General features: G+C 35.0%; 1 protein-coding gene across 2 annotated transcripts; it reads left to right on the forward strand.

Annotated features, from left to right (window-relative positions):
- Positions 1-345: 345 nt before the first annotated feature.
- LOC110648825 (AT-rich interactive domain-containing protein 2) lies at positions 346-12,180 on the forward strand. 2 transcript variants are annotated; one of them, XM_058153675.1, is made up of 3 exons: positions 346-652; positions 894-1,950; positions 10,657-12,180. In XM_058153675.1, the coding sequence occupies exons 2-3, from the start codon at positions 967-969 to the stop codon at positions 11,542-11,544; spliced, it is 1,872 nt and encodes a 623-aa protein (XP_058009658.1). In that variant the 5' UTR covers positions 346-652; positions 894-966; the 3' UTR covers positions 11,545-12,180. The 2 variants fall into 2 exon arrangements, with proteins under 2 accessions (XP_058009658.1, XP_058009659.1); XM_058153676.1 differs by having other exon boundaries at positions 346-1,950.
- Positions 12,181-13,767: the final 1,587 nt, after the last annotated feature.

Genomic DNA, 13,767 nt, shown 5'->3' on the forward strand with positions numbered 1-13,767 from the left:
AATTTAAATTAACTTTATAATAAGAAAATTGATATTAATAGGTTAGAATGGTTTTATTGTTATTCAAATTTTTTTTTAAAGAGTTTTATGTTATACATTAAAGTTTATAGATTATACTCTTATCTAGCCTTAAATTGATGGATGACAGCTAAAATTTACCCTATTTTTATTATAATATTTTTAACTTTTTTTAACATTGTGGTCAATTTTTTTCATGGTCAACTTTTTTTTTTTTTTTTCCAATTTAATCCAAAGCCTTCTAGCAAATAAGGAGAGCTTTTTGTTTTCGTTTCCCCTTTGTAATGTAAAGTTTATATATATATATATATATATATATATTTTGTTGGTTTGTGGTTTTAATTACCATTTATAATGTTAATTTTTTTTCTCGTCCATTTATAATCTTAATTATTCGTGAGAATTGAGACCCTAATCCTAAATTCTCTCTTCTGTCTCTCTATGTTGAGTTAGATCCCAATCCAACATATTTCAATTGCTCTGCGCTGGCATCCACTAATCATTTTCTTTTCAAGAATCCAAACCCTCTTCAATTTCTAATCGTTCTCTCTTTCTTGTGTTCTGTCTTTATATCTTCTCTTCAAGGCAGATAACCAAGCAAAACAAATCCAATTCAAGACCCAGAAAAAATGAGGTAAAAATCTTGAAAACGAAATAGGGCTACAGTCTGCCAACCTTCTTTCCCCTCATGATAGCATGCCATGCCACCTTGATTTCAAGATTCATGTCAACTTTTAGTTCTTTTGTAGCTATTCCTCTGTTCATTTCTTGATTTTATTGCTTATATTAACTTGTGAATACAGAGTAAAAGAAGATAACTTTGTGCTCTTTTATTGTTTGTTCTGTTTTCTTTCTTGTTGATTTGTGATTACTAGGGCATTAAGCTGAGAAGATAAAAGAAAAGGAAAAGAAAAAGAACAATAAAAGATATATAAACAAAGTAGGTTCATGGCAGGATGGTCGATGTTAGCAAATGGGTCTTCTTTAGATTGTGCTGATATTATCAATGGATATAAGGGTGATGTTTGTTGCTCTGATGCTAATCATGATGTGAAGGATCGCAATGCTGTTCATGAGACTGATGATGATTATGAAGTGAAACTAAGATGCCTGTTTGATAAGGTTCTTTCAGTTTTTTCCAATGAGGCTGCTGCTAGGGGATGCATTAGGCCTATTCCTGCATTGCTCGCTGATGGGCAATCGCTGGATTTATTTAAACTTTTCCAGGTGGTGAGAAAGAGAGGTGGCTTTGATTTGGTAAATGGTTTCTGGACCTTTGTGGTAAAAGAGCTAGGGTTGGATATTGGAGTTTCAACTTCAGTTAAATTAGTATATTTTAAGTACTTGTATGACTTGGAAAGATGGTTAAGGGGAGGCTTTAGAGATGGGAGATTGGGAAATGGGCAGTGTCACTCTGATGGGAATTTCAGCTGTATATCAATGGAATTAGAGACAGAGTTTAGAAGTTTGTTGTCCCAAGGATATCCAAATGGGAAGAATGTTAAACATAAGAAAAATGGCAAAAACATTCATGTGGATGTCTTGAAGTGTAAAAAAGGTCTTTTGGATACCAAAGATGTACTTAAAGTATGCAATGGTGTTGGAAATAAGCATACTGATGATGGAAATTTCCCTGATTATAAGGAAATTCATTCTAACAATGATGATGATGGTGTTGTGATATTGGATCCTGCAATTGGGAACAACTTTTTTTATTCACGGAAGAGAAAACGAGAATCACTACCAACAATGCTGAACTGGGTAACTCAAATTGCAAAATGTCCTGATGATCCTTCAAATGGGGTAAGATCATCATTGTCTAAGTTGAAGGACTTTAAAGGCAGTGAGTTATGGGTCCAGGCTGTCAGGGCACGAGATGCTCTTCTGCACAAAAGGCATTTTGATTCAAACTCTGAACGAACTCTTTTGCAGGTACATTTGTACATTTGTGCTTCTGTTATTTACGTTTTTTCATCTTAAATGCATTAATTTTGTTGTTAAAAGTTCCTTTTTACCTAAAGCCATTTGGTGAAGCTAGATCTAGAATTTTAATTTTGGCCTAATAAAATGTTAATTTTTTGTATTTCATATAATGTTTATTCTTTAGGTGGTTACTGAAGGGAAAAAATGCATTCAAAATATAGTGAACTTAAAAGATATAGAAGATTATAAAATATTTATCAAACTTCACATTTCACAAAAAGAAACTGCTACAGAAGTTGTTGTATGATAAGGAAAAAAATAGAGAGGGATATGTGAAGCACAGAAATACCAATCATTAGTGTTTCCCTTCCAAGACGGAAATGCCGGGACATGGCCATGACACGTTTCAAGGCCGTGTTCTGATGGTTGGAGATGGCTCGTAGCTTACGATCGCCATTTGTTAATCCTCCATGTAAAATCCATCGTGAAGCTGCCCAAAGCCACCGTTAATCCCATCTTCTCTCGTGCCTAAGCTTGTTGGATTGATCAGCTGTTTTGCCAGCGTCCGAGAGTGGTTTGAGTCTCGTTGGTGATGTTCATAGTGGGTAGGGAAGTTGACTAGGAGAAGAAGACGTGAGAGAGAAGGATGGTGCTATGTACTTTATTGGTTTTTTGTTGATCCTTAGTTTGTTTTCTTTTTAATTTCTTTTCTTTTCTTATTATGTTTATTTTCAAAACTTAATAAAATATAATAGATCTACTTGTACTATACGCATTTTAAATTTCTTTCTCAATAATTGAGCAAACAAAATCAAACAATATTATTAATATTAATAATAAAAATAAATGAAAATACTAACTATGATAAGTTAAACATAATTAAATTATCAATGTTATGGCTTTATTAGTTCTAAATTAAATCCATATTTTTATTTTATTTATGTATTATTTTATTTGAATCCATATCATAAGGTGTGACGAAATTTTTTACGCTGGTTGCACCAGCGTAAAAATTTCGTCACATTTTATTATATGGATTCAAATGATATAAACGTTGGGGCGCCTTCTACTTATGATGCGCTACATCGGAGCCCGGGTGTAGTGAGAAATATGCAAGGGTGTAGGGCGTTCACTAAAAGCGACGCGCCATGCCGACGCCCGGGTGTGATGTTAGGGTTCCCACATCATTGACGGGTGTGGGTAAAGAAGTTAGTCCATACGACAGATAGTAGAATAGAACACCAGATAGGCATAGAGAACAATAGAAGATATCATAGAAGGAGATCAATTAGGAAGGAACACGATAGGGGAAGAATAAGGGTTGGTACTTAGAATATTGGATCACTTATAGGAAAATTAATGAAGCTTGTGGATACCTGGAAAAGGAGAAGGGTGAATATTGCTTGCATTCAGGAGACTAAATGAGTAGGAGAGAAAAGTAAGGAAGTGGGTAATTCAGGGTACAAACTGTGATTTATTGGAAAGGAAAGAAATAAGAACGGTGTGGGCATAATCATAGACATGACGTTGAAAGATGCTGTAATACCTGTGAAAGAGTAGGGGATAGAATTATATTAGTAAAACTAGTACTAGAAAGAGAAACAATAAATGTAGTTAGTGCTTATTCCCTACAAATAGGACTAGATAGTGAGAGTAAATAAAGGTTTTGGAAAGATATGGATAATCTAATGTAAAGCATACCGAATGAAGAGAATGTTTTCATCGGTGGAGATTTGAATGGACATGTAGGAAGTGATAGGCAAGGCTATGAGAATGTTCATGGAGGTTTTGGATTTGGTAACTGAAATGAGGAGGGAAAAAATATTCTGAATTTTGTTATGACATACGACCTAATACTAGCAAATACTTACTTTATAAAAAGAGAGTCACATTTAGTGACTTTCAAAAGTGGGCAACATATAAGCCAAATTGACTTCCTCTTAACTAAAAGACAAATAGAGCTCTATGCAAGGATTGTAAGGTCATTCCGGGAGAGGCTTTAACAAGTTAACATCGGTTGGTGGTCTTGGATGTCAAGTTTAGGAACAATTCAAGTAAGGTTAGAAGAAATAGTGTAGCTCGAGCAAAGTGGTGGGACTTCAAAGAAGTAAAGCAAGTGAAGTTCGAAAATGAGCTTCTCGAGTCCGAAGCATGGAAGCTAGATGTGGAGGCCAATGATATGTGGATACAAATGGCATTAAAGATTAGAGAAGTAGCTAGAAAAGTACTTGAAGAGTCTAAAGGACATGGACCACTCTCAAAAGAGAGACGGTGGTGGAATGAGGAAGTACAAAAGGTTGTGAAAAGAAAGAGAGAATGATATAAGAAATTACCTAAGTGTGATAATAACGAGGCATATGAACAGTACAAGATAGCAAAGAAAGAAGCAAAAAAAGGCAGTTAGTCAAGCAAGAGCGCATGCCTTTGAAAAGTTATATGAGAAACTTAGAACTAAAGAAGGGGAGAAAAATATTTATAGATTAGCAAGGAGGAGAGAAGAAATGTCAAGATCTCAATTAAGTTAGGTGCTTTAAGGATAAAAAAGAAAAAGTGTTGGTGAAAGATGAGGACATTAAAAAAAGATGAAGAAATTATTTGTATGATCTTTTTAATAATAGTCAAAATGGTAATATAGACTACAGAGCAGTAGAAAGAATGTGAATTATACTAGAAGGATTAGATTTTAGAAGTAAAGGAAGCACTTAAGAGAATGAAAGTGGATAAAGCCTATGGACTCGATGGAATACCAATTGAAGTGTGGAAGTGTTTGGGAGATATGGAAGTGGCATGGTTAATTAAATTGTTTAATAAAATTCTAAATTCAAAGAAAATGCCTGATGAATTGAGGAGTATTTTAGTACCTATTTTTAAAAATAAGGGAGACATACAGAGTTGCTCAAACTGTAGGGGAATTAAACTTATGAGCCATACTATGAAGTTGTGGGAGAGAGTTGTGGAACATTGACTACGTCATGATACTTTTATCTCTCCCAATCAATTTGGCTTTATGCCTAGTCGTTCAACTATGCAAGCGATCTTTCTCATCAGAAGCTTGATGGAGAAATATAGAGATGCGAGGAAAGATTTACACATGGTTTGGAGAAGGCTTATGATAATGTTCCAAGAGATGTCTTATAGATAGTGTTAGAACAAAAGAGGGTATCTATTAGGTACATACAAGTGTTGAAAGACACTTATGAAGGAGTAACTACTATTGTGCGCACAGTGGGAGGGGACACGAGATTTTCCTATCTCAGTTTGATTACATCAAGGTTCCGCTGTAAGCCCTTACCTTTTTACATTAGTTTTAGATGGATTAACGAAACATATACAAGAGAGTATCATTTGATGTGTGATATTTGCGGATGATATAGTTTTGATAGATGAGACGCAAGGAGTTAATAGAAAGCTAGAGCTTTGAAGAAGTACTCTAGAGTCAAAAGGCTTTAAGTTAAGTAGAACGAAGACAGAATACATGCATTGCAAATTCAGTGAAGACCGAACTGGTGATAGGGAAGTAGTTAGTTTGGATGGAGTGATACTGTCCTAAAGTAATCAGTTTAAGTATCTCGACTCAGTCCTTCAAGTAGATGGGGGATGTGAGGAGGATGTTAATCATAGGATTAAAGTCGGATGGTTGAAGTGGAGATGTGTCACGAGAGTTTTATGTGATTGCAAGATTTCCAATAAGTTGAAAGGAAAATTTTACTGTACAGCCATATGACCGGCCATGTTATATGGTAGTGAGTGTTGAGCATTGAAGGAGTCGTATGTGTCTAAGATAAGAGTTGCGGAGATGAAAATGTTAAGGTGGATGAGTGGCCATACTAGACTAGATAAAATCCGTAATGAGAGTATTAGAGAAAAGGAAGGAATGGTACCAATTGAGAATAAGTTAAGAGAAGAGAGATTGAGGTGGTTTGGTCATGTGAAGCATAGACATACGGAGACTCTAGTTAGACAAGTTGAGTACATTAGGGTGGAGAATAGAAAGAAAACAAGGGGTAGACCTAAACTGACTTAGGGGAGAGTAGTACAACATGACCTAGAAGCATTACACATTTTCGAGGATTTAACCCAAAATCGTTTAGAGTAGAGAAAGAGAATCCATATAATCGACCCCAAATTTTTTGGATAAAGGCTTAGTTGAGTAATAAAGGCTACTCATTAATCTCTTCTTCATCCTTATCTCTAAGTACTAAAAGAGTTTTGGCTCTCAAATTAAAAGATGATGGTTTTGCCATTTCCTTAGGCCTAACACGGAGTGGATATAGGTAGATCATTTTTGTCTTTTTTCACTTCTGTGCTAATAGACATTCTCTTCGATTCTAGTAGCTTTAGCAACCATACCACAAGTTAAATTATTGTCTTCAAACTCAACTTCATCCTCATCATCTAAGAGGAAATTGATTTGGTAAGCTCAATCTTGCTTATTTGTTCAAGGAAGAAAATAAAAGCCCTAAGCTTTCGACATTCAATTTGATCTTTAAGTCTGTCATTTCTATCTTTTTTTCTTAATTATGTGATTTGGTGTGGATGAGCTTATGGTAAGATTACTTATAAAGTGGATCAAATGATGGAGATTTGATCTTCATAATTAATAAGAGAAAAGCCACAAATGTATCAATGAAATGCCTAGGTGTGTACCTTGCACCATCTGAGGCACGCACCTTAGTGACAGTGCACGCCTTTGGGTGTTAGAGGCACTATGCTTTGAGCATGTTGCACCTGGAGCCTGATGTGCACTTGACAACTTTGCTTTAATCCATTTGTAATATATTGTGATTTTTCATTCTCATAATCATCATGAAACGTATATGTCATTTCATACTTACAAATCGCACTTGGGAAGTGGGGTGTAATTGTAGAATTTCAAAAGGACTTTATGCATGGGATTTACGTTCTAAAGGCTTTGAAAACATTTAGAGGGATGAGTGTGAGTGTGAACCCTATGGGGATCCAAAGGGCTGAATGGTTGCATAAAGCAGTAAGTTCAGTAGGTTTTATCTATGCCTTAGGTTCTTTCATTTTGTGTGGAGTGCTAGCCAACTTTTCTATCTTATTTTCCTGGATTCTCAATTTTTGTTCATTCTTGCCTAGATTTATTAGTCAAGGCTCAATTTAGTTGTTTAATTGTCTAGTGTTGATTCAAGTCAACATCCAACAGATATGTTGTTATCCTCAGTCAAGTTCTGAAAATAGCTAAGATCCACTATAGATGATCTCATCTTCCGTGGAAACCTAATTGATTGATTTGTTGTAGAAGCTCTGCCTTTAAAAAAACCTAGTTAGATCACTTTCTCAAACCAATAAGAAGAATATGCCTCAGTACTGATAAATGAAGTCAGACAAAAGAATGAAAATGTACGGCCATGCACAGTTATATGCTATAAAATGTTTAGATAGATAGATATGTTTATAGACTAGTAAAACATAGCAAAAGCTGTTGTTTATTAGAAGTTGTTTTCACCCTTTTGAATTGTCATATATTAGCATTGGTTTAAAATGTAAGATATTTTCATTCCAAGCTTGCTTGACATTTGAATTGTTTTGGAATGCGTACTTTCAAAATTAAGGCTATAAATATTAAGAAATTCCTTTCGTTTTCTAATAGGTTTTTATGAAGATTGCATTATATCTACTATTTGAAATCCTGGTTAAACAATCTATATAAGCTGTAAAGATCTAGAAAATTTTATTGGTGGGGGTGATGCACATAACACACACACACACACACACACACACACACACACACAGGGCTGAGCAGAATTCGGTTCAAACCGAAAAATCGAACCGAACCGAGTCAATTCGGTTCAATCGGTTCGGTTTTAAAATTAAATCGGTTCGGTTTGGTTCGGTTTTAAATTATAAAAATTTCGGTTATTTCGGTTCAGTTCGGTTTTGAAGAGAAAAAAATCGGTTAAACCGAACCGAACCGAACCGAACCGAATAGTAATTTATATAGTCAAATCAAATTACATCGAACCGAATCAATTTTTGAATTGATTTATTTTTATGAAAAATTTATGAATTATATTTAATTTATATATATTAATTGTTTAATTTCATTGATTAATGGTTATTAGGTTCAAACCAAACTTAAAATTAGACCAAATAACTTGAAAGTCTAAATTCAAAAATCAATAAAAAATCAAACCGATCGGTTTAAACCGAACCGAATCGAACCAAAATAGAACGGTTCGGTTTCTAAAATTTACGGTTTGATTTTTGTAATTTAATTCGATTCGGTTCGGTTCGGTTCGGTTTGAACCGAATGCTCACCCCTACACACACATATATATATATATATTTTTTGTATACAACAACAACAATTAAGCTATAATCCCTAACTACTTGTGGTAAGCTATATGGATTATTTTTCACCATTCAGTTGTGTTTGAAACCAATTATGCATCAATATCCAAAAAATGAGAATTTTTTTTAATGCTACTTCCCTCTGTCATTTTAGGTCTCCATTTTTCCTTTTCACTTCTTTCAACACTAACATATCACTTCTGTACTGGAGCATTTGATACTTAATGTTAGACATGATCAAACTATTTTAATCGACACTCTCATTTTTTCTCCAATGCATGCTACATTCACTCTTTGGGAGATGTGGTCATTCCTATACTTATTCATTATCATGTTACCGACATCCATATAATCATCTTTTTTTCTACCAGAGTCATTTGATGGATATATTGTATTTTAGATGCTCAACATTCATTCATATACAATACAACGTAGCTGGTTTGACTATAATTTTATAGAACTTGCATTTCATTTTGTCAGGGATCCTATGTTTGCATAGCATAACCATTGTACTCCATTTCATCCATTCTATTTTGATCCTATGAGTTACATATTTATTTATTCGGGCTTATTTGGCATTACTGTTAAAATTGTTGTTGAAAAAAATTATTTTTCTAAATATGTTAGTTAGATGATATTAAAAATTGATGTAAAATTAAATTTAATATGTTTTAGTCATAAGAAGAACTTATTACAAATTGCTTTTTTTCAACATCTAAAATGATGATTTTTTTGAAAAGCGCATTTTAGTCCAGAATCTCAATGCCAGCAGGACATTTTGGTACATAAACTCCATCTAATTCCTTCTATGAACGTTTAACTCACAGTACACGTATTCCGTCTTATTTATGCTTAGCCTAAAACTCTTGTTTCTAGGAGTCCTTCTCCACAACTCTAATTTTTGTTAACTCCTTCACTAGTTTCATTATTAAGACAACATCAACTGCAAATAATATGCACCATGAGACATCAAAGAGAAGTAATTGAGTGGGGTAATTTTATAAAAACACTAACTCTATATGATGGGAGCAATTTCAGCAATTGAGTTGGGATAAAGATAAATAATTGAGGGCATATTTATAAAACATAAATTCTACACATAATTTTTAAAAGTCATATGCTCCTGCTCATAAATGTGATAAGTTAGACTTACATAGATGCTATATCTTAGCTAATTAATAGTTGTTACCTTGGTGGTGCATCCCTTACATGTAAACCTTGGTAGAAGTGGTTTGAATTTGCCGGACTGGCAGTTTGAACTGTTGGTTCCAGTCCAGTTCTGGTTCCTCAAGAGGGGGCCCCTAACTAGCCCCCTATAGTCAGTTCAAGCCCTGATTCACGCTTGGAACCATTGATTTTGTGCTGGTCCTGGCTCGGTTCAGGCCCTTGGCCACCTAGAGGCAAAGTCAGAATTTTTTTTTTAGGGGCCAATGTTATGTATAAAAGTAATTCGAAAAGATGAGTAGATGACTAATTACACTCATTGTTTATATATTTTGAATGGGTCAATGTTATGTATTCAAAAAATGTCTAATAGAGTGTAGTTAAGCTAGATTTTTTTTTTGAGCTTGCCAATACTATAAAAATTTATAGAATATATAATAAAACATAAATAGTTCTAATATTTTATGTTACCTAAAATGAGAGTATTAGAGAAAAAGTAGGAGTGGTGCCAATTGAGGATAAGTTGAGAGAAGGGAGATTGAGGTGGTTTGGTCATGTGAAGCGTAGACATACGGAGGCTCTAGTTAGACAAGTAGAGCACATTAGGTTAGAGGATAGAAAGAAAAAAGTGGTAGACCTAAATTGACTTGGAGGAGAGTAGTACAACATGACCTTGAAGTATTATACATTTCTGAGGATTTAACCCAAAATCGTTTAGAGTGGGGAAAACAAATCCATATAGTCGACCCCAAATTTTTGGGATAAAGGCTTAGTTGAGTTGAGTTGAGTATTTTATGTTACCTAAGTTATGATAAGATAATATAAATTATTTTGGATAGGGCCAATAACTAAAATTAAATTTTTTCAAAAGTATACACATATATAAGAACATTTAGCACCTGCTTCCTTTTCCTCTGCCCCCGTGGCTGCCTCCTTACCTTGGCAATTTCCATTGCTACGGCACATGTCTTTCAAATACATATTGGCCATGTGTATCAATGCTTTGCTTGGCCTTCGACACATTTGTCATGTATCTAAAAAGCTCACTGACCTGGCCAAGAAGGCTGGGCCTAGTTCATTGACCAGGCCCAGCCCTTCAAAAATTTCCTTCAACACATTTGTGTATCAAATATAAGTAAATGGATACTGACATGAGTTTTAGTAGTTGGAAAAGAAGTCCAAATAAAAGTTATTGTGGTCATGTTCTCTTATGAAAACAATTTAAACTTGCTTCAGAACAATCACAAGATGCATCCATCCATGTATGAGGATGTTACTTCTTCCAGTGACCAGTCTGCAGAGAAGTTAAGATGCAGTGAGCGGCTTCCTACTTCAGTGAAATCTCGTTTATGCTCTTGTTGCAATTCATGTGCTGCTCAAAGCCAATTGATAAGTCCTCCGAAGACAGAGTTTGAGGATGGCCTAAAGGAGCAACCACTTGTGGATGATGATTTATCTGCTGTGAAAACCACACTCAGCCCATCTGGGGATGAGCAAATACAGAGGCATGTTTTAGTGGGTCCTCGTTTCCAAGCTGAAGTCCCTAAATGGACTGGCATTGTTTCTGAGAGTGACCCTAGATGGCTAGGCACACAAGTATGGCCTTTCAATGGAGACCATAATGCCCCAGTTGAAACCGATTCTATTGGGAAGGGAAGACCCGACTTTTGTGGTTGTCAGCTTCAGGGGTCTGTTGAATGTGTCAGATTTCACATTGCTGAAAACAGGATGAAATTGAAACTTGAACTAGGCCTCGTGTTCTATCGCTGGAGATTTGATCACATGGGTGAGGAAATTTCACTCAGATGGACTGCCGAAGAAGAAATACGATTTAAGAATATGGTGAGATTAAATCCCCCATCTCTAGACAAGTGCTTCTGGGATGATTCGAGAAAGTACTTTCCTAGAAAGAAGAGGGAAGAGTTGGTTAGTTATTACTTCAATGTCTTTCTTGTTCAGCGCAGAAGTTATCAGAACCGTGTGACTCCAAAACATATTGATAGTGATGATGATGAATCAGAATTTGGATCCTTGAGTGACCGTTATGGTCATGGAGCAGTCCAGGTTCCTGGCAGCAACATGTTGATGTGTTCAGAGAATAAGCAGTCCTCTGAATTTAAGTAGACTAGTTAGTCACTCTGATTTGAAATTTAAACAACTGATTGTTTACATCCATCTGTGAAAGTTCACAACTGTTCATTTCTTACATAGCACTACAGCATCAATTAATACCTCTGAAAGTTTTGATGGAATTAGTTGATAAGATTTGAGAATGATGCAATTTTAAAAAGATGCACCAATACAGTGGAGCTAGCCGATGGGGAGGTTTTTGCTGGCTCTAGGACAAGAATTTGAGATGTGAAGTTCTCCGTGTTGCCCATCGAGTGACCTTAAATTATGCACATGCTCAACATTAGATTGGGAAGCTGTCTACAATAGTATTATAAGTGCTACAACTTGGAGGCATTAAAAAGAGAAGAGCCCGGCGGGGGGTGGGGGGGGAGGGGGATGGGGAGAGGTGGTGGGGTGTGTGGTGGTGGTGGTGAAGATTTGTAGGACAGTTTCTTCGATGTCAACTTTGTATTAAAACGTGTATTTGTGCTTGCTTGCTATGTCCAATTCTTCTTATCATGTTTGAAGGTCTCGATGATGGTTTTCTTGGCAATTTATTTTGCTTCTCTTGTTCAATACTCATGTATTAGTTATTTTGCTCACAGTTCTTGATAAAGATCAGTATACAAAAGAATTTTCTTGTGATAACTTGCCAACCTGAAATGCCTGGATGTACTTCTCCTTAAATTTTAGGCAAAAAGGATATTTTGGTTCTTGAACATTTACGATTTCGAGCCCTTGAATGATCAATTTTATTCGCATTGAGCGCTCACCATGAAATGTGCGTGAAAGAATTCTGTCAAAAAAAGTAATTGAATATATATATATATATATATATATATATATATATATATATATATATATATTCCCTCCTGAACTTATCATTTTTTTAAGTCTTTAGTGATATTAAGACTATTTGTTCCACGAAAAATATTTTCTACATTTTCTAACATTTGGAGAAAATATATTCCTGATCAAAGGAAAAGATTAAATTATTTTTTATTTTTTAGACTTTAATAATTTTATTAAAATGTGAATATATATATATATATATATAAAATATAATATAAATAGGTTCTAAGACTAAACAATTATTATTGTTGATATTGAACTTTTTTAACTGGAGTTGAAAGCATGCCATGCTAAAAACATAATTAATTGGTTTTAGAAAAACAGTCAAACGATGTGTTCTAAGAGAGTTATACCTAAAAATCCCTAATCCTCTTCCTAATATTCAAATAGAGAGAAGGGTTGATGAATCTCTAACAATTCTTTGGTTTGGTTGCAAAGTTTTTTGTTTTCTCATCTCATCTCTTGACAGAAAATGATTTTTTTTTTTCCAACAAATTAGAAAGAAAGATAACAAAGGCTTAATACACATTCCATAGCTAAGGTCGACTATCAATTTTTTTTTTTTCCAAGGGCGGCGCTACGGGAAGCAATGGCAAACCGTGAAGAAAAAGTGACAACAAGGTAGTGCTTGGAAATTTTGAAAGTTGGGTTTGTATTCGTGAAGAGAAAGAAATTTGTCTATTCAATCTATGGGGAGAAACTTGTGTTGTGATATTTGATGTGGTTGGAAAGTTGTGAGCACAAATACATGGAGCCTGCGAGATAGAAGGAGGTTAGAATCGAAAGAGGGTTCTCCAGCGAGAAGCCTTTGATGTAAGTTAACGAATTGAAGATAGATTTGAGGGACGCTCTTCCCCATCTAATATTTGAATCAAGGTTCTTCCCTTGGTATTTTCAGAGAGAGAAGACGAGCTTTTCTCAGTTAGAATCTGTTGTTACCTTGTGAAGCTGTTTAAAGAGGCATTTATACCATCTTGGAGGTATGGTGATGAAAAACATGTGGCGTCTTCTGATTAGTACCTATAATCATGGAAATGTCAGGTGATTAATATATGTGGAGGTCTACTTAATGTCTGTTGGGTGTCCAAGTGACTGGTGTCAGACTTAATTTGTGAGATATCTTTTTGCAGAGGTTTAGTGCATGCTTCATTTATTATAGGGGAATATTGAGAAGGCGAGGGAGCTTTGCAACTATTTTAGCGACATGAAAATTGGAACTGCTTGAACATGTTAGATGTGTCCATTCGTGATTGGTGCATGCCTTTTGGTGTTTAAGGAGACCTTTGAAATTTCGAGGGCAGATCTCAGCTGTAGTTTGATTTGTGTTCTTTGGATTACAATAATTAGAGTAGGGGTTTGGTAGCCTACAAAGCAGTGGTATTA

This window comes from Hevea brasiliensis, chromosome 9 (assembly GCF_030052815.1).
Source record: "Hevea brasiliensis isolate MT/VB/25A 57/8 chromosome 9, ASM3005281v1, whole genome shotgun sequence".
NCBI classification, from domain to species: domain Eukaryota; kingdom Viridiplantae; phylum Streptophyta; class Magnoliopsida; order Malpighiales; family Euphorbiaceae; genus Hevea; species Hevea brasiliensis.

Excerpts from the sequence above, each read along its gene's own strand:
- LOC110648825 (XM_058153676.1), top strand. The coding sequence starts at position 967 with ATGGCAGGATGGTCGATGTTAGCAAATGGGTCTTCTTTAGATTGTGCT. Across the intron at positions 1,951-10,656 it reads CTGAACGAACTCTTTTGCAG|AACAATCACAAGATGCATCC; the intron begins GTACATTTGTAC and ends AACTTGCTTCAG.